At 58.1% G+C, this 19,291-nt stretch overlaps 7 protein-coding genes across 7 annotated transcripts; 3 read left to right on the top strand and 4 right to left on the bottom strand.

Moving 5' to 3' along the window:
* Positions 1 to 102: 102 nt before the first annotated feature.
* Positions 103 to 3,941, bottom strand: P884DRAFT_274036 (uncharacterized protein; the record flags this gene model as incomplete). The annotated part of the gene is made up of 6 exons (XM_069442662.1): positions 103 to 303; positions 1,112 to 1,573; positions 1,634 to 2,305; positions 2,417 to 2,713; positions 2,795 to 3,479; positions 3,760 to 3,941. The coding sequence occupies 6 exons, from the start codon at positions 3,939 to 3,941 to the stop codon at positions 103 to 105; spliced, it is 2,499 nt and encodes an 832-aa protein (XP_069301716.1).
* Positions 3,942 to 6,153: 2,212 nt separating this feature from the next.
* On the top strand, positions 6,154 to 8,585 carry P884DRAFT_234315 (uncharacterized protein). Its single transcript, XM_069439908.1, has 2 exons — positions 6,154 to 6,693; positions 6,859 to 8,585. Exons 1-2 carry the CDS (start codon positions 6,327 to 6,329, stop codon positions 8,235 to 8,237), a joined length of 1,746 nt encoding a protein of 581 aa, XP_069301715.1. The 5' UTR covers positions 6,154 to 6,326; the 3' UTR covers positions 8,238 to 8,585.
* A 401-nt stretch (positions 8,586 to 8,986) lies between these two features.
* Positions 8,987 to 11,312, top strand: P884DRAFT_304838 (tubulin domain-containing protein). The gene is made up of 5 exons (XM_069445080.1): positions 8,987 to 9,107; positions 9,270 to 9,481; positions 9,602 to 10,121; positions 10,288 to 10,844; positions 10,921 to 11,312. Exons 1-5 carry the CDS (start codon positions 9,036 to 9,038, stop codon positions 11,189 to 11,191), a joined length of 1,632 nt encoding a protein of 543 aa, XP_069301714.1. The 5' UTR covers positions 8,987 to 9,035; the 3' UTR covers positions 11,192 to 11,312.
* Positions 11,313 to 11,790: 478 nt separating this feature from the next.
* Positions 11,791 to 13,993, bottom strand: P884DRAFT_214705 (Poly(A) polymerase central domain-containing protein). The gene is made up of 2 exons (XM_069439242.1): positions 13,039 to 13,993; positions 11,791 to 12,988 (listed from the first exon to the last, which is right to left on the bottom strand). Exons 1-2 carry the CDS (start codon positions 13,930 to 13,932, stop codon positions 11,912 to 11,914), a joined length of 1,971 nt encoding a protein of 656 aa, XP_069301713.1. The 5' UTR covers positions 13,933 to 13,993; the 3' UTR covers positions 11,791 to 11,911.
* A 904-nt stretch (positions 13,994 to 14,897) lies between these two features.
* Positions 14,898 to 16,329, top strand: P884DRAFT_274032 (uncharacterized protein; the record flags this gene model as incomplete). Its single annotated transcript, XM_069442661.1, has 4 exons — positions 14,898 to 14,939; positions 15,015 to 15,172; positions 15,257 to 16,146; positions 16,205 to 16,329. 4 exons carry the CDS (start codon positions 14,898 to 14,900, stop codon positions 16,327 to 16,329), a joined length of 1,215 nt encoding a protein of 404 aa, XP_069301712.1.
* Positions 16,330 to 16,400: 71 nt separating this feature from the next.
* P884DRAFT_214699 (tyrosine phosphatase-like protein) lies at positions 16,401 to 17,488 on the bottom strand. Its single transcript, XM_069439241.1, has 3 exons — positions 17,187 to 17,488; positions 16,706 to 17,059; positions 16,401 to 16,622 (listed from the first exon to the last, which is right to left on the bottom strand). Exons 1-3 carry the CDS (start codon positions 17,389 to 17,391, stop codon positions 16,537 to 16,539), a joined length of 645 nt encoding a protein of 214 aa, XP_069301711.1. The 5' UTR covers positions 17,392 to 17,488; the 3' UTR covers positions 16,401 to 16,536.
* A 292-nt stretch (positions 17,489 to 17,780) lies between these two features.
* P884DRAFT_234300 (uncharacterized protein) lies at positions 17,781 to 18,554 on the bottom strand (the record flags this gene model as incomplete). The annotated part of the gene is made up of 2 exons (XM_069439907.1): positions 17,781 to 18,358; positions 18,450 to 18,554. 2 exons carry the CDS (start codon positions 18,552 to 18,554, stop codon positions 18,107 to 18,109), a joined length of 357 nt encoding a protein of 118 aa, XP_069301710.1. The 3' UTR covers positions 17,781 to 18,106.
* Between the last annotated feature and the right edge of the window lie 737 nt (positions 18,555 to 19,291).

Raw genomic sequence — 19,291 nt, 5'->3', positions numbered from 1 at the left:
GCCTCTGGGATTGAACGTCCGCATAACGCGAGGGAGCGCTGGGCGCCGATGTATGCTTGTTTACTTGATACCTGAGAAAATACAAAAAGGGGGTTATAGGTTTCAAACGAGGGAGATGAACTGGAGCAGTTTCAATATAACAGCGAAACAGTAGTCGAACTGAATCGCGCTTGTGCATTGGGCGATAATGATGACGATGATGACGGCAATGGCGGGCGGAGCACACTGGCTCTGGAAATGCGTAGGTGGTTCCGCTGGATCATTGTTCAAGGTAGCCCTCGAACGGGCGGTTTCATCACAATACTAACAGGTAAGTAGCCAGTAGGTAATAAGGGATCATCTTTTTAATGAAAGAAAAAAAAGAAAAAAGAAAACATAAAGAACGAAACAAAGAAAACAAAAATAAGAACAAGAAAATAAAGGAAAAAAAAACTTGGTTTCTTCATATAGTTAAGACACTACCAACATGGATTACAGCACTAGGTAGCTCCCGTGACCAGCCAGGGCTGTGTGGACTCGGGTTATCTAACCTAAGTCTATATACTACCATATGGGAAGTTGCTTGCGAAGGATGGTGTCGGGAGAAGAGGGGGGTGAGTGGGGGGTAAGGCGTATATCTATTTAATGACTCCGGCTGGCATTGACCTCCGTTGTGGCTCGGACTAGACCAATACAAAAAGATGGAGAGCCGGGCTGGAGGTCATGGTGGTTGATATATATAGACAGCTTGTAATTGTGTGTCTCGACGCCATCCACCATCTGTCTCCCATGTCGAAAATAAGGGGTATAATAAGCGTAGAGCTATTTTGACCAAAACAGACAGCTCTCCTCGGCTCAGCACTTTCCCGCCATCCCTCCCTGGCTTGCTTACCCAGTTGCCCGTCAGTCGTGACGTACGAAAAAAAAGTCGCGGACAGATGCCGTCGTTACCTTACCGAAGCACCAGGCCTCAAGACTGTCGACAGACTCTGAGGCGTATCCCTTCATCAATCAACCACCCACTCATTCACCATCTCCGGATTCATCCCTCCCATTCTCCCCCATTTCCCCTCTTTTCTCTCTCTCTCTCTCTCTCTTTCTCTTCAGCACCGTGATATAATAATCCACCTACGCCGCCTTCCTTCCCCAGCCCGGGAACGACCTCGTCGACGGGCCGGGGCGGCTGCCCGTCGTCCATCATGAGGTCGAAGCTCTGCTCCCGCGGCGGGTTGTGCACCCCCGGGATGCCCGGGTCCCCCGGGATCATGGTCGTCGCGACGGCGGCGGCCCGGGGCCCGCCGCCGCCCGCCCGCAGCTGCGCCCGCCTGATGCGCCCCTTCTGCTGGTCCACCCACGACGCGACGCTCCGGAACCGCGCCGGCTGGTCCTCGCTCGTCTCCGTGCAGACGGTCTCTCTCCGGCCGCCGCCGGCGGAGCTCGCGCTGCTGTCGTTGCGTGCTAGGGGCGCCGCCGCGGATTGGCCTGCTGCTCCTGCTCCTGCTGCTGCTGATTGCCGCGCTGTTGTTGTTGTCATCCAGGAGAAGCGGGTCGTGTACCGTGGTTGTTGTTGTTGCTGCTGCTGCTGTTGTTGTTGCTGTTGTGGTGGTGATTCTGGTTGTGGGCTGGTTGTTGTTGTTGTTGTTTGGCCGGGCACGGCGGTCGGTACGGGAACGGTGATGAAGGGATCCGTGACGATGATATCACCGTCCCCGAAGCCCGAGGAGAGCGAGGAGGCCTCACTCAGGGTCCAACTCGGTTGCGGGTACGGTGGCTTGTACAAAGCATTGTTATATTGTTGGCTCAGGAGCGGTTGGCGTTGGCTGTAGTACGAGGCGGCCGAGGCCCCAGAGTGGATGGGGCTTGAACTCGCTGTGCCGGCAGGGCCAACTATTGCGCCGAACTGGGCTGCGGTGGTGGAGCTGAAGGATCCTTGGGGCTGGTGTGTGTAGGCCCTCGGTATGTTGGTCATCAATGTGATCTGCGGACGGCCGGGTGCCGTGTTCGGCGGCGGCTGATGATACACGATGCCGGGGTACGTTGGGTCCCGCCCTGGGGGGGTGACACCCTCATTGGTCTCACCCTGAGGCCACTGTTGCTGCCGCCGCGGCGGCTGCTGAGCTAGGGGCTTCTCAGGACTGTGCAGACTTCCCGCCGAAAGGTAACTCGCACTGCCTGTCTTCTCCTGTTGACATAGTGGCGCAGACTGCCTGATCTCTGACTGGTCGAGGTTATGCCAACCACGTCGGCGGAAGAATGACATCTTTGATGACGCAGCCCTCATTGGTAGTCCACCCCCATCGCCCTTTTCGTGGCCGCCACGACGCGTCTTTCTCGATGCCCGCCAGATTACCCACGCGATGGAGCAGAGGAGGATGAAACCGCCTTCATGGTGGGGTTAGTGGACAGGGTCCATAGACGGTGCGAACGGAGTAGTTACAGTACCTATCGAGCTGGCCGAGATCAGGATGCGCTCGGCCGTGGGATTCATACCGGCCTGTGCAACCTCGAGACGACTGCCAGCGCCGCCATCCCCTCCGCTGCCGCCGGTCTGGCCGTTACGATCCATGGGTCCGCCAGTCGAGGGGAAAGTGGGAACTGGCGACGGGCTTGGTCCCGGGCCGTCGGATGGCGCAACGTCCGAGTCCGAGGATTCTCCCAGCCCAGGAGTACCCCTCGAGGTTGCTGCGTCACTGGGCGAGACCAAGGGGATGAATTGTGTGACAGTAGGGTTTGCCTACCGGATACGTTAACTTTTAAAACTCTGCCGACATGGCCAGAGCAAGACAAAGACCGACAAAGACCATGCATGGCTTACCTCGAGTGTTGGAGTCTCAGTGATAGCAGGCTGTAGTAAGATCACGCCTGGATTGGATTCGACTGGTACTTCCGTCGTCGTCGTCGTTGCTGCGGAGGGGACCTCAGAGGACGGGACGGGATCCGTGGGGGTGGTTGTGATTGGTTGTGGTGCTCTCGTGGACTCCTCGGACGGGGGCTCCGTTGGCTCGGACGACGATGATGTCGGTGTCTCGGGGTCGCTACTAGTGGTCATGGCAGCGTCGTCGTCCCGTCCACTGTCGCCGTTCCTATTCCTCCCAAAACCTTCGCCGAACCGGTTGCCAAAGCTAAAACCGCGTCCTCTCCCCCTACCATTGCCGAAACGAGATCCGTTGTCGTTGCCATTACCCCTGCCATTGTCGTTCCCATCGCCATCACCTCTGTCATTCTCGTCCTCGTTGCCAAAGCGGTTTCGACCTTTACTCCCCCTGCCATTGCCATTGCCATTGCCGTTGCCGAAGCCTCCCCTGCTGTTACCATCCTCAATCTTACTCTTTCTTCCGCCTCCGAAGAAACCGCCCCTTCCTCGTTGGGTGCCGTCGTTGTCATCACCGCGACCACCGCCGTTTTTATTGTTGTCATCGTCACCAAAGCGGAATCGCCCACGGCCCTCGCCATCTCCCCTGTCGCCTTCCTCGCCCTGCCGGCGATCTAGGTGGCCGAGCCTGCGGGAGTCTTTGAGTTCCTCGCCCAATCCTCTCCGCTTCATCCTCCCCGGGGGGCTTCCTGGAGATGCCATCCTCTCGGGTTGGGTCTGTGGCACCGCCAGGTCATCTGTGAGGTGAACAAAAGCCCCTTGGGTCAGGGCGCCCAACGAGCAGGCCCACGGTGATTCATACGTCAAAACCTTGCCCGTGAGGCGCTGAAGAAAGACGGCGCTGCTGGGACCGCCGTGCTGCAGGTTGCGGTTGAGTGAACAGCTGGGGGAGTTGGAAACAGTATTACAATAAAAGAGGTAAAATAGTAACTGTCGACGGCGAAGAGAACACTAGGAAGAATCGCGGGAGGCCGGCCCCGGTGCTCGAACAGAAGGAGAAGGGAAGGATGAAGATAATTAGGTCGGGGGAGGACCTTTGACAAAGGAGCAGGGCCGGGCAGCCCAGACCTTGCGCAACTTTGCCGAACATGTGGTGCATGAAGAACGGCCCAAGCCCCGGCGGTTGAGTCCATTCAGAGGCTGGACGACGGGCAGGCTCCCTTGGGGGGGGGGGGGGGGGGGGGGGGGGGGGGGGGGGGGGGGGGGCTCAGTTAAGATGAGACAGGGGTCCAAGAGCTCGACGAGGGGGTTGTGTATTTTTGCCGTGACCGCCCCAAGCCTGGATTTACGAGCTGGAGACGGCCCAAGGAGTCCGGAAGCATTCGTCAAGCGTCTCGTCGCGGGAGAGCCGTGACAGCGCAGGAGACCTTGGCATCAACAAGTCCGAAGGAGTGGTTCCGGCGGGACCGGGCCGAGGGCCAGGGAGGTGTGAAGGGCCCTCAAACACTCCCGCTGCCGACTTGAATGTAGGCTGCGGTGCGGTAGGCGTCCAACCGGGCGATCCCGCCGGCTCGTACAAGTTGTCCTGTCGGCTATCTCTGTTCCCTTATGCTGGGAATCGGCCATCTGCATGCACCCCCTGATAATCGCCAAGCACCCCAAGATAACCTATGTACTCCGTAGTGTGCGGTACGGGGCAATCCGTACATCGTGTTCCGTCCTCCGTCTGTACGTACGGATTAAATACGTACATTTTGTCAAGTCAGAGGACAGATCGGGTACTTCGCAATCCAGCCAGCCGACGGAACTGCCAACCGCATGTCTACTTGGATATGTAGAACAGAGCGAGATCGTTGCTGGATTGGGAAGTCAATTCATCCCATATCTAGTGTAGGGGTGGCCGCTAAAAGGGGGGGAGGAGAAGGGGGGGGGGAGGGGCGAGCGCGGGGGAGCGGAGGGCGGGGATCCACGTCTCAGCCAGACCGGCAGGCGTTTCAGCCACGAACGAGACGGGCAACCCAGAGCATGCACACAGCGGTTGCAGTCGCTTCCTCGATTCAGATAGCCCGAGCACAGGACGCCTCGGTCGGTAACAGATTGATGAATAAGAAAAACGCAATGGCCCGCTCTCTTCTCGGCTTCGGGTCATCGTTCCCGATATTGGCTGCTTTTGCGGTTGTTGCTGCTTGTGCGCGTGAGAACGCGAACCGATCGATGACCTGAACACTGAACACTCTCAGGCTAGCCAAAGTTGGCGCTGCTGCGGTTGCACGTGCTTGCTGCTCGGGTCGGCTTGTCATTCGGGGCGGTCAAGGCAATATATTGGACGAGGTTATCTCAAAGGCTCCCATTGCCACACCGCCATCCCCGGCAACAGCGTCCGCTTCGTAGATTGTTCCGGCTTCCCAACTCTCGCACCTGACAGAATAACAGCGGCATGCGAGAGCGGGGAGATTCGAGGGGTTAGGGTTATATATGGGCGAGTTCTCGGTGATAACGGTATGCAGGGGGCGGACACTAACTAATCCATACTTGCAGTAGTGTACGGTCCGAGAAGCAGATCTCTTTCAGTTAGTGAACCGTGGTTGACGCTCGGCAACTCGCTTTCGTCAAAACTCGGGATACGCATCTCGTCGGAGAATTCCGGGTCCGCGGCTAGAGAGCAATGTGCAGAAAGAGCCAGAATGGTTCGGATGAAGGGATGTTTGGTTCGATGATCCCTCGCAACAACGGAGGACAAAGTTGTGCTGGTCCTTCCTACTATGTAGGTATGTAGGTTTGTTGCCAGTTGCCAGTTGACCAGGCAGCAGCGGCCCCGTCTCCGTATTTCGGACTCGAGTCAAGAAATGTTAGAAAGCGCGTTTCCGTTTGCGATTGAGTGTCTCCACTGCTCCCGTTGTCAATAGCTTCAAATTGACCGGACCGTTGCCCTCGCACATTCTCCGTGTTTTCCGCCCCAATTGTTGCTGGGAATTCACTCTGGCGCGCCATTCAACTCCCCGCAATCGGGTGTCAAAATGGGCAAACTTCAGTCCAGAATCCCTTGTCGTCACTGAGGCTAGCCTCGTGCGGCGACCTCGGCAGAGGTGACGGTGGGCCGCGGTGGAATGGCGTGGGGGCAATTGGACCGCCTGAGTGGCTCCCGAGCGAGAGGCTAGCGAAACGCGCAAATAGGATTAAAGTCGCAACGGCGGGATATAAAAAAAAAGACATGACAAGGCCGGGATGCTCCCGAGTTCCACCAGCCTTATCTTAGTCATTTGAATATCAGATTTGCGCCGCGTAACCCACCGTGCCAAAAAGCCCCGAAACTTTTCAGAGCCCAACAATATTCAGATCAAAAGAGGGGAGAGAGGGAACAGAAAAAAAAAAAAGAAGAAAAAAAAAGAAACCGATTCCCTCGACGAGCACACTGTGACTCGCCCGTCACCACTCTCTCCTTCATCTTCTCCTCCTCCTTCTCCCCCTCCTCCTCCTCCCTCTCTCTCAGGCGCCCTCCGCCGTGTCCTACCTCGCGCGCTCGTCAATTGAGCCAATGGCATCCACGTCGAGAGCTCTGAGCAAGCTCGCGGTGCCCCAGACGGGCGCCGTTATGCTTCAGCCGTCTTCGTCCGCGCCCAGGCTACTCCTCCAGACATCGCGCAGGACCGTGGGCGCGAGGCCCGTCTTCGGCAGCTCACAAGGGCCCGCTCTCCGGCAGTTCCGGCGCGGCGTCTCCAGCGACGCCGCCCCCGTCCCGCCGCCCAAGAAGCGGCGATTCCGCAAGCTCCGGTGGGCCTGGCGGTTCACATACCTCTCCGCCATCGCCAGCATCGCCTACATCGGCTACGGCGTCTACCAGGACAGGCACCCGGAGCCCCAGGTCGAGCCCGACCCGTCCAAGAAGACCCTGGTGATTCTCGGTAAGTTTTGGCCCCGTCCCGTCATCCCGTCACACCGCACTGTTAAAGAAGCTTGTTCCGCGGTTGGGGGAATGTAGAAAGGGAGGGAGAGAGAGAGAGAGAGAGAGAGAGAGAGAGAGAGAGAGAGAGAGAATACTCTTCGGGGCTAACAAGCATGTGCCGCAGGAACCGGCTGGGGCTCTGTCTCGCTGCTCAAGCGCCTCGACACGGAGAACTACAACGTCATCGTCATCTCGCCGCGCAACTACTTCCTCTTCACGCCGCTGCTCCCGTCATGCACGACCGGCACCATCGAGCACCGCTCCATCATGGAGCCGATACGGACCATCCTCCGCCAGAAGAAGGCCAGCGTGCGGTTCTACGAGGCCGAGGCGAGCTCCATCGACCCCGACCGCAAGGTGGTGCGTCTGATCGACACCTCCGAGATCCGGGGTGACACCACCGAGACCGAGGTGCCGTACGACATGCTCGTGGTCGGCGTGGGTGCCGAGAACGCCACGTTCGGCATCCCCGGCGTGCGCGAGCACTCGTGCTTCCTCAAGGAGATCGGCGACGCCCAAAAGATCCGCAAGCGCATCATGGACTGCGTCGAGACGGCGGCGTTCAAGGACCAGTCGCCCGAGGAGATCGACCGGCTCCTGCACATGGTGGTCGTCGGGGGCGGCCCGACCGGCGTCGAGTTCGCCGGCGAGCTGCAGGACTTCTTCGAGGAGGACATCAAGAAGCTGGTGCCCGAGATCAGCGACCGGTTCCGGGTGACGCTCATCGAGGCGCTGCCTAACGTGCTGCCCATGTTCTCCAAGCAGCTGATCGAGTACACCGAGAGCACCTTCAAGGAGGAGAAGATCAACATCCACACCAAGACCGTGGTCAAGAAGGTGACGGACAAGACGGTCGAGGCCGAGGTGACGCGCCCGGACGGCAAGAAGGAGACGGTCGTCTTCCCCTACGGCCTGCTCGTCTGGGCCACCGGTAACGCCGTCCGCCCCGTCGTCCGGGACCTGATGTCGCGCATCCCGGCCCAGGCCAGCTCGCGCCGCGGCCTCGCCGTCAACGAGTACCTCGTCGTCCAGGGCACGCGCGACATCTGGGCCGTCGGCGACTGCGCCGTGGCCGGCTACGCCCCGACCGCCCAGGTGGCCAGCCAGGAGGGCACCTTCCTGGCCCGCCTGTTCAACAACATGGCCAAGACGGAGGCGCTCGAGGCCCGCATCCGCGAGCTCAGCTCGTCCCTCAACCTGCGGCCCGGCAACTCGGCCGAGATCTCGCGCGAGATCGAGCAGCACGAGCGCCAGCTGCGCCGCCTCAAGGACATCAAGCCCTTCCACTACAGCCACCAGGGCAGCCTCGCCTACATCGGCAGCGAGAAGGCCGTCGCCGACGTCACCTGGTTCAACGGCAACCTCGCCGCCGCCGGCAGCCTGACCTTCCTCTTCTGGCGCAGCGCCTACATCAGCATGTGCTTCAGCACTAGGAACCGCCTGCTCGTCATCAACGACTGGCTCAAGTCCAAGGTGTTTGGCCGCGACCTGTCGCGCGAGTAAAAAAAAAAAAAGTTGGTGCGGCGCGGTGTAGTGCAGTGCAATGCCCGAGTTTTGCACGAACCTTGTTTTTTTTTGTGTCCCCTTTCCCGCCCCTTCGTCGCTCTTGCAGAGTCGTACAGCAGCAGTAGCATCATTCTTTGGGCGAGCGACCGAGCGGAGAGGGGAGGCATGCTTTGCTCCTAGCTTATTTTCTCTCTCTCTCTCTCTCTTTTTCCCCTTTTTTTATTTCTTGTCGGCGGATATCATATGGAGTCATGGATTTCAAAAAATAATCACTGCGGTAGACCACAAGCTAGACTGGGTTCTGGCAGGATAGACGAGAGCAATCAATGATCCCCCCGCGGGGGGGGAAGAGGAGGGTTTTGTTGGTTTTGTGCGGAAGTATCCTGTTGCACATTGCTACGGAGTAGTTCCTTTCTCGTGTCCTTGCACCTGTCCTTCCGATGCTATACTGTCTCATCTGTAGTTCGCCTGGAAGAAAGGGCCCTTGCGCTCTAAATCAACCACCAGTATTAGAGAGACTGCCATCTTAAAGCCCGGTTCTCGGAAAAAAAACTACACAGCTGCTTACTCTTATCTCCACCGTGCTCCTTGGTATTATTGTAGGTCAGATATTTCCGTACTGGGTAAATAGACGTCAGCTGTTGCTCTTAGGGGGTTAGGGTTTGCTGCGAAGAATCATATCGATCTCTAAGCATATTATTCCACTCAACGGTGACTGTGAGCTGCACTCCTCACTCACCCACCCAGGCAGCTCTAACTCATCGTCCTCACCTTTCCAACAAATCACCTCACAAAATGCATGAAATTATCACGCTGCAGTTTGGGCAGCAAGCCAACTACCTTGCCACACACTTTTGGAATACACAGGTATCTGACTTTATGTATTCTCCTTTCCTCCCTCCCATATCTCATGCAGATAGAATCCCTCTCCCTCTCATCTCGACCAACACGGAGGGTAACCAAAAAAAAAAAAAAAAAAAAAAAAAAAAAAAAAAAAAAAAAAAAAAAAAAAAAAAAAAAAAAACGCAGGAATCGTACTTCACCTATTCTGCAGACCAGCCGGAATCACCCGTCGACCATGACATCCACTTCCGCCCGGGCATCGCCCCGGACGGCACCGAGACCTTCATGCCGCGCACCGTGATATACGACCTCAAAGGCGCCTTTGGCACCCTCCGCAAGGTCAACGCCCTCTACGAAGTCAGCGACGACGCCGCCGCCGACGCTTCTCCACTCACATGGTCAGACCAGCCCTCACCTCTTCCAATCCTTCATTTTGTTCTCATCTTTCTTTCTTTTTTTTTTTTTTTTAAAAAAAAAAGACAGAGAGGGAAACAAAGGAAAGCTAACCCTCCTCCCAGGCAAGGGCCGCCCCCGACCCGGATCCAGGCCGCCCCGCCCGTCCCGCTGTCCCCCTACCAGGCGGCGCTCGAGGCGAACCTGCCCCCGCGGCGCCCGCACCCGTCCGAGATCCGCTTCTTCTCCGACTACGCCCGCGTCTTCTACCACCCGCGCTCCGTCGTCCCGCTCGTCGAGCGCGACGTCACCCCCACCCCGGCCCCCGTCCCGGGCCCGGGCCCGGGCCCCGCCCCCGCCCAGTCCTCCTCCGCCTCTCCTTTCCCCCCTTACTCCTTCTTCGACCGCCACGCCACCGGCGAGGAGCTGTTCGCCGACCTCGACCGCGAGCACGACCTGCTGGACCGGGACCTGCGCCCCTTCGTCGAGGAGGCCGACTGCATGCAGGGCATCCAGGTCCTGGCCGGCTTCGACGACGCCTGGGGCGGCTTCGCGGGCCGCTACGTCGAGCGCGTCAGGGACGAGTACGGCAAGGTGGGCGTCTGGGTCTGGGGCCTGCACGGCGGCATGACGGCTTTGCCTAGGGTGAGTCCCCCCCTTCCCCGTTCCCCCCTCGCCCTCTTTCTTCTTTTATATTATTCATGTTCGTCGGGAAAGGGAGGGTGATGTGCTTGAAGTTTGGGTGGTGAGCTGAGTGTGAGAAGGTGACATTTCATTCATTTGCTGATGCTCGAGGTTTCGCGGATGGCAGGAGAAGAGGCTGCTGAGGCTGGCCAACAAGGCGAAGACCATCACCGAGATGTACAAGCAGGCCTCGATCGTCGTGCCGCTGGCGGTGCCGGAGCGGCTGCCCTCCCCAGGGGTGAGCCTGGACCCGGCGTCGCAGTGGCATACCTCGGCTCTGCTGGCCGCCGCGGTGGAGAGCGCCACGCTGCCGTCGAGACTGCGGGATCCCTCCAAGAGGGACACCCTCGGCGGCATGGCCGACGTGCTCAACGTCATGGGCAAGCAGACCGTCGCCGGTCTGCAAATGAGCTTCTCCCGGCCGGATTCAGAAGGGCGCGGCGACTTGAGGCGGAGCGTCTTGTCCGAGGATGCGCTTTCCGAGGGCGTCAGGCTCGACATTGGCTTCACGCCGTCGGATCAGCTCGACTCGTACGTCCGGCGGTCCAACGGGTTTGACCGGCCGCGGGTGTTCAGCCAGATCGTTGCGTCGCGGGGCTATAAGGAGGATGGGAGTGTGGATGTCGAGATGGACGAGGCAGGGCGCCGGATCCGCCGAAGTTCCTACGAGCCGGTAACAAAGAGGTATGACGCTACAACCCCTGACTCGTTCATCTCACCCGCTCTTCATCACGGGGCCCGACTAACCCGGATTTTTCAGCTACTACTCGGACCTGCGGTTCCCGCTGCTGGATAGCTTCCCCGAAATCTTCCGCGGTGACGACGACAAGCCACTGACGGAGTTCGTCAACATCATTAGTAGCTTGTCCACCGATTCGTCCGTCTCCGGCAAGCTGAAGCAGCTCCGCTCTACGGTGATGCGCTCCATCGCCTTGGAAGACCGCGAAACGCTCGGCAACGACCTCATGGAGATGGCGGACGAGTATCACGAGGGGTGGTCAAGCGGAAGCGACGAAGGGGAAGACGACTGATCGCTGAGCTGATGCTCGTTTCCCGCTCGCCGTCTTGCGGGTGCATCTACTTCTCGAACGGGGGGGCCCCCAGGCGCAACCCCTGATGGTCCCAAGCAGCCCAAACTGAGCGCCAGAACCTCGAAGCTATCGGATCCTGAAGTATCTTACAGGTTACTCGGTCTAAGCGTATCGGCAGCGTTCGAGCCACCGTCTGAATTTCGGTGAAACAAAGGCCAGTCCGGCAGACGAAAGTCGGGAGATGGGTGAAGAAGCGGGAGAAGAAGTCCGGATGTCCCTTCCAGACCAGCCGGGCATCTGTGTCAGTAAACCCTCACAACCAATCCAGCTTCTTCGGGTTTCTTTGTGCCGAACTGACATCAAACGCTGCCAGACTTGTGAGGCCGACCGGGCCGTAAGCTCCATCTTCTTGGCCACAATCTACCGCGCTGGAGAGTCGCAAAAGCGCGGCGAAGGGTCCTGGGGCCCAGATCACGCAAGAAAGACGGTAATCCACTGGAACACAGCAGGCGATCCAAATTGGAATCTAGAATTCTCTTGGCGAGGCATCTTGTGCCTCAAAACCTAGCGTCTATTAGTCTAGGAAGTTCTAAGTAGTTACACATCCCAATACAAACAGGGCATCTGTACCCGTGCCATCAGCTAAGACCACCGATCTGCCTCGTGAGACCCCCAACGCCTCCCCGCCAATGTGCTCCTAACCAATGCACCACCCGGTCTCTATCCAGCCGCGGCGGCCGCCGTGGAGGCAGGCTGCTGCTGCTGTTGCTGCTGTTGCTGCTGCTGCTGCTGCTGCGCAGCGGGCGGGGCCTTGCCCTGGACCTGTTTCTTAGCAGGAGGCTGTGTCTGCTTGTTGCCAGGATCCTCGGACGCGACTCGCTTCAGGCTCTTCTTGGCGGGCCGCGGCCTTGTTTCGCCGGGCTCGAAGACGTCGTCGGGTAGGGCCGTGTTCTTAACGTGCTGGATCGATAGGAACATAGTACCCTCCTCATAGAGCTCGTTGCTCGTGCACATGGCCTTCCAGTCGTTGACCTCGCGCGACAGGTCCAGCGTCTTGGCGCCTTCGACCAGCTGCAAACCGATGTAGTGGTTAGTGGTGTAGACTGTCATCTCCTCGGGTTCATCCTTCTTCTTCACGGGGATATCTTCGAGCTTCACGTCGGCGCCGGCACCGTCGGTCGGTTCGGGCTTGATGCCGGTCGCCGGTGGAAGCTGGGCCTCATCGCCATTCTCACGCTTAGCCCGCACGCCGTCTTCGCCCTTTGCCTCGGGCGCTTCATTCTTCACAGACGCACCGCTTTCCTGCTTGACCTCCGTCTTAACCTCCTTCTTGGCCTCAGCCTTGGCCTCACCGGTAGCGGGCTTGTACATGTAAGCCAGGCTGCCGAGGGACACCACCTCTTCGAGCTGCGCATTGTTCTTGCACCGGTGCTCTCGGTCGTAACCCTTGTTGAAGGGCCGTGCCAAGGAGATGGAAGGGTGCATCTCGAGCTTGTTGACCAACAACCGCACCCTCGACTCAACAAACCCCGACCAGACATTCTGGGCCTTCTTGGTCCTGCTGGATGAAATGACTGTGAGATAGTATCGGAACCCTGAGGTGAAAAAGGTGTGCTTCGTAAACAAATCTTTCCAGGGACGCTTGCCACGCATGATGTCCTCCGTTACCTGCACCCCCTTCTCGAGCTCGTCCTTGATCACTGCCATCGAAGACCTGCCCACGTTGTGTGTCGCGCACATAGACGGGTAGGACGGTGTGATGATGGGCATCCTGTGATTCCTGTCACTGGCATAGATCTACTCTGTGGTGAGACATCAGCGTCGACCGGGACCGGAGTGAAACTTACCTTGGGATTCCACACCGCGACTCGGGTCACGGGACACCCGTATTCAATGTCCTTGAGGAGGACTGGAAGAGGCCATGGCCACTTCAGCATGATGTGGAAGAACTTATTGACTATCACGGCGCTCGTAGCCTTGGGATAGAGCTGGCATACCCGAGCGACGAGCATAGCCCAGGCCACACCGCCGGGATAACCCATGATGTTGGCGTAAATGGCTTTCCGCTGCGCCCATAGCTTGATGGCGCGAAGCGCGAGCTTGAAGGTAGCCGGTTCGGGAACCAGGTTAAGGATATCGTCCGTGACTCTCGTTCCGTTTAGCGACCGCACCTCGTTCTCGCTCAGGCCGCGGAGGAGATTGTTATCGGCCAGGCTCCAATTTTTGTCGGCCGGCAGCTGTTTCAGCGTTTGAATGGAGCAAAATATAAGATCGATACTGATGCCGGAGAACTCGAACTTGATGATGGGGACGAACGCCTCGGGCACTGGAGTCAAGTCGGTGATGGCACCGGGAGGAGCCATCTCGACAAGGACCTCGGGGAAGATACGAAAGTACTGTTCGACCGTGACGTATTTCGGCGCGACGACGAGAGTATCCATATCGGACCCGGGTCCGTAGACGCCGAGGCGATAACTGCCATAAGTAAATACCCTTCCGATGGCATCGCGGATCAAGATGGTGTTTTTAGGTTCCTTCTCCGCGGCTGCCCTCTGTACAAACACGTTCGTAATCTTCTCGAGCTGGCGCAAAACTTCTTTCCTCTTCTCAGTCTCCGCCGGGCTCTCGAAGGTGCCCTGGGCTCGCAGTTCTTGGTGCAGCGCATTGTTTAGCCGTTTCTCCTCCTCCGTCGGTAGTGCGGTCGAAATCGGCGGCGTTACGCCGTAGATTCGTTCGGACATTACGGCAACGAAACGTACGTCGGACGACTGATGGCTGCCCCGGTCGATAGTATCACGGTGGTGAGGGAGCCGACGAGATTGCGAGCACTCGACGACAGGACAGCCGAGTGGGAGGGAGGCGTGCGCAAATGAATGTTCTGGAAAAAAAAAGAAAATTCGGAAAAGAGCGGAGAAGATGACTGAGGTGGGATGTAGCACCGGCGCCGCCGCAAATTCAAGGCATGGTATGGCGACGGTGATGGCGACGGCGACGAGAGCGGCGTGGAGCGTGCTGTTGTTGAATCGATAGTGGACAAGCGCTTCAGAGGGCTGAAATCAGAAGCGCCCTGCAAAGGCGCAAAGCCAAGCTGGTTCACGCGAAATGTGGAGATGACAAGTTCCGTGGCGCTAGCCAATCTGATTGGCATTGTCAGAGGGTTAGTTATCGCCGAGGCAGCCGAATGCAGTGTAATCAGTATTCCGTACCAGGAAGACGAAATGCCTGTATTGTATTGTATGTAAGCCCGGACTCCATACACTGATTGTTGGGTTGCGAAACGCCTACCTACTCAGTCGAGGACCAAAATGAGCTGGCAGGGCTGAAAATGAATGCGGAAAAAGTGAACATTAAAAAGCCACAGCATAGAGACGGCGCAAAGAACAATCCGTGACTTGGCAATTGAGGATTGGGATGAGCTGTTGGCGACAACGTCTTGAAATACGGAAATCCATGCAAAACTTCGTAACGAACACCGCTTTCTTGCAAGCTGAGCTGGGACCATCCAACTTGCAGATCTTTTCGCATCCCCACCCCCACCTTGATTGGATCCTGCCTGCTTCAGCGGCGTCAGCGGCTCCAGGTTCCATGTGGCAGCAACCAGAACCTGGTTCCACAGACGGGACGAGAGCCACATGGAAATACTAATCTTTTGAGAAGTGCACTCCGGCCGACTCCTACCAAAGGTTTATCTCGATGGGGACAGACAATGAAGAAGACGGTATTGCTCTGTTTTATTCACGGCTTCAAGGTACGGTCCCCCAGGCCAGCATCTGACCGCCTCGCAGTCCATTCCGATGAGTGATGAAGTAGCTAAGGAGATCAGGGGGATGAGTGCACCTTTGGCAAGAACTATGCCTTTGTCGAGCATCTTCGTAAGCTGGTGGCGGCCGCTCTTCCCAAGGTGAACGTCCAGGCTGTCGTTTACCCGACATACGAGACCCGCGGCGACCTGGGAGAGTGCGTGACACGCTTCAGCGACTGGTACGTAGCCCCAGCCCTCCCCAGCTGGTGCTGCAGCCGCTTTGCTTGTTTACAATGTACTCACACGCCGCTCTCTCACCACAGGCTCCTCAACAAGGTGATAGACCTCGAAGTAGCCGCCGGGACCTCCTCCCCGACAATCGACCCCTCCGTTCGCGTTGTGTTAGTAGGACACTCTATGGGCGGCATCGTCGCGGCCGAAACAGCCGTCAGGGCCGCCTCGGAGCAACCGATCCACAACTCGGTCGGCGAAGACAGCCCCACTAAATCATCCGCCGCCGTGCCGCCTCCCCCGAACGCGCTCATGTTCCCGTACATCCAGGGCGTCCTCGCCTTCGATACGCCCTTCCTGGGAATATCCCCTGGTGTGGTTGCCCACGGCGCGGAATCGCACTACGCTGCCGCGTCAGCGGCCATCGCCCAGTTAAGCGGACTGACGAGCCTCTGGGGCGGCACCAAAGCCGCCAAGGCCAGCCCCGACGCGAAGACGGCCGGCGCGTTGCCTCCGGCAGCCTCATCGCCGGGACCCAGAGATGGAAACAAAGGCGAGGAGAATCAGAGTAAACCCGCGCCAGCGAACAGCGGTTGGGGCAAGTGGGGCACTATCGCCATGGCGGCGGGTGCCGTAGGCGCCGTGGCAGCCGGCGGGGCGGCAGCCTACCTGAAGCGCGATGAAATCTCACAGGGGCTGGGTTGGGTCACGTCGCACCTCGAGTTTGTCGGGTGCCTGGCGCGCAAGGAGGAGCTGAAGCGGCGGGTAGCGTACATGGTGCGACTGAACAAGGAGCTTGGGGTCGGGTTTGGGAACTTGTACACCCGATTGGGGCAGGCGGCGGGATCGAAGCAGGTGAGCATGGTTGGGACGGTGCTAGGGAGCGAGAGGACGTTCTGCGTGGTGCCGCAGCGGGACCAGGCTGGAGACTGGCGCCAGGCGGTGAATGACAGGGCGAAGGATGAGATTGGGGCGCATATTTGTGAGCGGCTCCTCCGAATGGAAATGCCCTGATAACGCGATGCTAACCGGGGGAATAGCCATGTTTGAGCCCCAGGAAAACCCGGGCTTCGACAAGATGTCGGCTGACGCAAGGGATATGGTTGCGGCCTGGTTCCGCAATGATTGGTATGAGAGCAGCTCGACAGATACGGTTGGCTCATGACGCTGGGAGGCAGAGTCGTCTGAGGCGGGTGTCATGTCGTGATATTAGGGGCCCACGACCTGCGTCTGGGACTATTTCTATGTATACTTTTGTTCTGCGTACGCTCGTCCACCTAGAGATACTCGGGAACTCGAAACACGGCCCCCATGGCCGGTAGTTCTAGGAGAGCTGCCGAAGCAGTAATATCACCGCTTTAAGCAACGGCCATTACTGTGTCTTCTTCTGTGCGGGATTGCCTGGGCCGAGGTACCTTCTCCGCTGCTTCAGCATGTGGCCGTACAGGATGACCGAGCCTACCCGATCCATAGCAGTCAGCGTCACATCCTGTCTCGGCATCACTTCTTCAAGGGCGATGATATTTGCGAAGACCACTAACCCGGAGCATAAGACAGCAGCACAGCCGTGAGCGCATACGGATACCAAGCCGCGAGGTCCGCAGCGGGGCCCCAGAGCGCAAGCAGCGTCATGACCACCTCGCTGCTGATGCCCACAGGGTACAGCACGAGGAACGCGCTGTACCGCAACCAATGCAGCCAGGCCGGGACCGCATCCACCTGCTTGAGCGCAAAGTACGAGTACCGAACGACCTCGGACAGGCTCCAGGCGGTCAGCATCGACGAGTAGAAGGGGCTCGCGTTGAGCTGCGGGAACGGCCAGCACACGGCCCACATGAGGAAGAGCCTGCTCGCGACCTGCATGGCCGTGGTGAAGAACGGGGCGGGGACGACTCCTGTGTGTGATGCGCGCGCAGTACCTTCGTGTTAGCTTCAGGTCGGGCCGCGGTAGGGGGCGCATCACGGAAGAGATGTTTTTTTTTTTTTTTTTTTTTTTTGGTTGGGACGGAGAAGAGGACGCACCGGTTAGAGCATGTAGGACCTCCATGAGGGCAAAAGTCTGGGTGATGCGCGCAAAGTTGTCTACCACCAGCGGCACGAACGGCGCGCCCTTCCACCACAGGACGACGGCGACACGCCCGAGAATGGTGGCCCAAGCGATGGCAGAGGCGGCATTATAGAGGATGAGGTAGGCCTTTTTGGGGCCTAAACCGGTGGATGCAGCCATTTTTGGTATCGCCGGTATCTCGTAGACCAGCGGTTTATGTTGAAAGTGGTTGACGGGGGACCTCAATTGCGGGCTTGGATTGTGAAGGCTTCGGACAAAAAGGATCAAAAAATTGGCCGAGTTTTAGAGGGCCTGAGCGTTTCCGTTGAGCTGGGCCCTCAGCTGTCATCCCAAGGCTGCGGGAAAGCTAACTTAAAATCGAATCGAGCCTGGATCTGGGACCTGTGGGGCCGCCTCTGCTCCGCTAAGTTTACTGACGTAGTGTAGGCCCGATGCCTCGGTTCTAAACCATGACCATGGTCGCATGGTTCGTTGGACGCCGTGTGAAATGCGACATCTGCTTCCAACTCAACATGTTCATCACCAGCCGGGGTGTGTGTGCAACGATGCTCAATTCAACATTAGGCTACCTAACCTTTCCAACTCAAAGGATGGCATTCTGCGAACCTGAAGCGGTGATCGCGTCCAAAACATTGCAGATCCCGGTCCCGTTTTCAAACCTGACCTGACCATGCCATTTCAAGGAGCGTTGCTCCGATGGGTATCAAATGGGTATCAATACGAACACGGCCACATTCCAGCCGCTGCCCTGCAGCGCTCCATCACGTCCACGTCATGGACGACTCGAATAAAAAGCAGCAAAACATCGTCAAGGACACCCACGCGCGTCAACACCCTCCCATCCCAGTCTTGCTCAGACAGGGCCGGGGTGGGTTTACTTCTTTCTGACAGCCCTCCACAGGTCATGAAAGCCCTTGCCGCCAAACAAGAACTCCTTTGAGTGTCTGCCGCAGTAGCTGTAGGCGTTGACCTTCCCGAAGGACTCCCTCTTCGGCGTGGCCTCGGTCAAGGAAGCCGGCGCGGGCTCGGTCGCGTCCTTATGCTCCCAGAGCAAAGGAGAAGCGGTTGACGAGGTCGAGGTGGTCGAGTCGCAGTAGGCGCCACTGCCGGCGAAAGCCCCGGATGACTTGAAAGGGAGGGATACGTTAGCGTCGCGGTTCTTCGCATCGGCATAGAGATGAGAAAATGCCTGGGCATTTACGGGGTACAGTACTTACCGAATTGGTAGCGGACTGGGGCGCCCTCTCAACGGTGTGTGTAGCGGCCCTGACGGGCCCAGACCCCTGCGAGGTGGAAGAAGGGACGTAGGAGGTATCACCCATCGGCATAGGACAAGGCGGGCTGCCCGGAGTTCGCTCAGGGAACAGGGAAAGGCTGACGCGACTGTTGATACCAGATCCAGGTACCGTTTCGTGCTATTCGTGCTAAGGATCTGGCGGTGGGTGATTCCAGGCGCCGGTTGGATGAGATGGTTTGCACTGCCACCGCCAACGCGACTCTTGGTGGACTACAAATGCGGGAGAGTGTGTGTGAGGTTGTGTGTGCCTGGAATGGAGGGATGCCACAAAATCAGAAGCAGGGTGTTTGTGAAAGGGCAAGCAAGAACAAGGGGTTATGAGGCCGGAAGGCTCATATTAAGAACTGGATAGGGCATCAGGACCACAGTATGCCAAGTCCTACCTAGGACAATATAGGGATTACGAACACCTATCGTACCGAGCTACCTTCTGTATGTCCGTGACACAGCCGGCCGGACCTATGCGAGCGGAAGTCAGTCACACGCCCAAGATGGCTGCCTTCTCCGTGGAAAAACCGCTTTCTCACATTCTTCTATCCTGGGCAATTCTGGGCATTTCTGGGCAAACTCCAATGTGGCTTTCCTTTTGCCAACTAATGGCACAGATACGGCCCACCCGGGCCACCTCTGGCTGTCCACGTGTAGGTGTCGAGCAAAGGAGCGCTTCAAGCGCCAATCGACTCCGGTGCAAGACGTTCCATCGCTGCGGGGATGGCAGCGGTCGGCTCTGTGACCCTATAGGGCTGCATAGCCTTCCGGGTC

Source organism: Thermothelomyces heterothallicus (genome assembly GCF_042370625.1).
Source record: "Thermothelomyces heterothallicus CBS 202.75 unplaced genomic scaffold P884_scaffold_1, whole genome shotgun sequence".
In the NCBI taxonomy this organism is placed as follows: Eukaryota; Fungi; Ascomycota; class Sordariomycetes; order Sordariales; family Chaetomiaceae; genus Thermothelomyces; species Thermothelomyces heterothallicus.
This window is presented reverse-complemented; position numbering and strand designations above follow the sequence as displayed.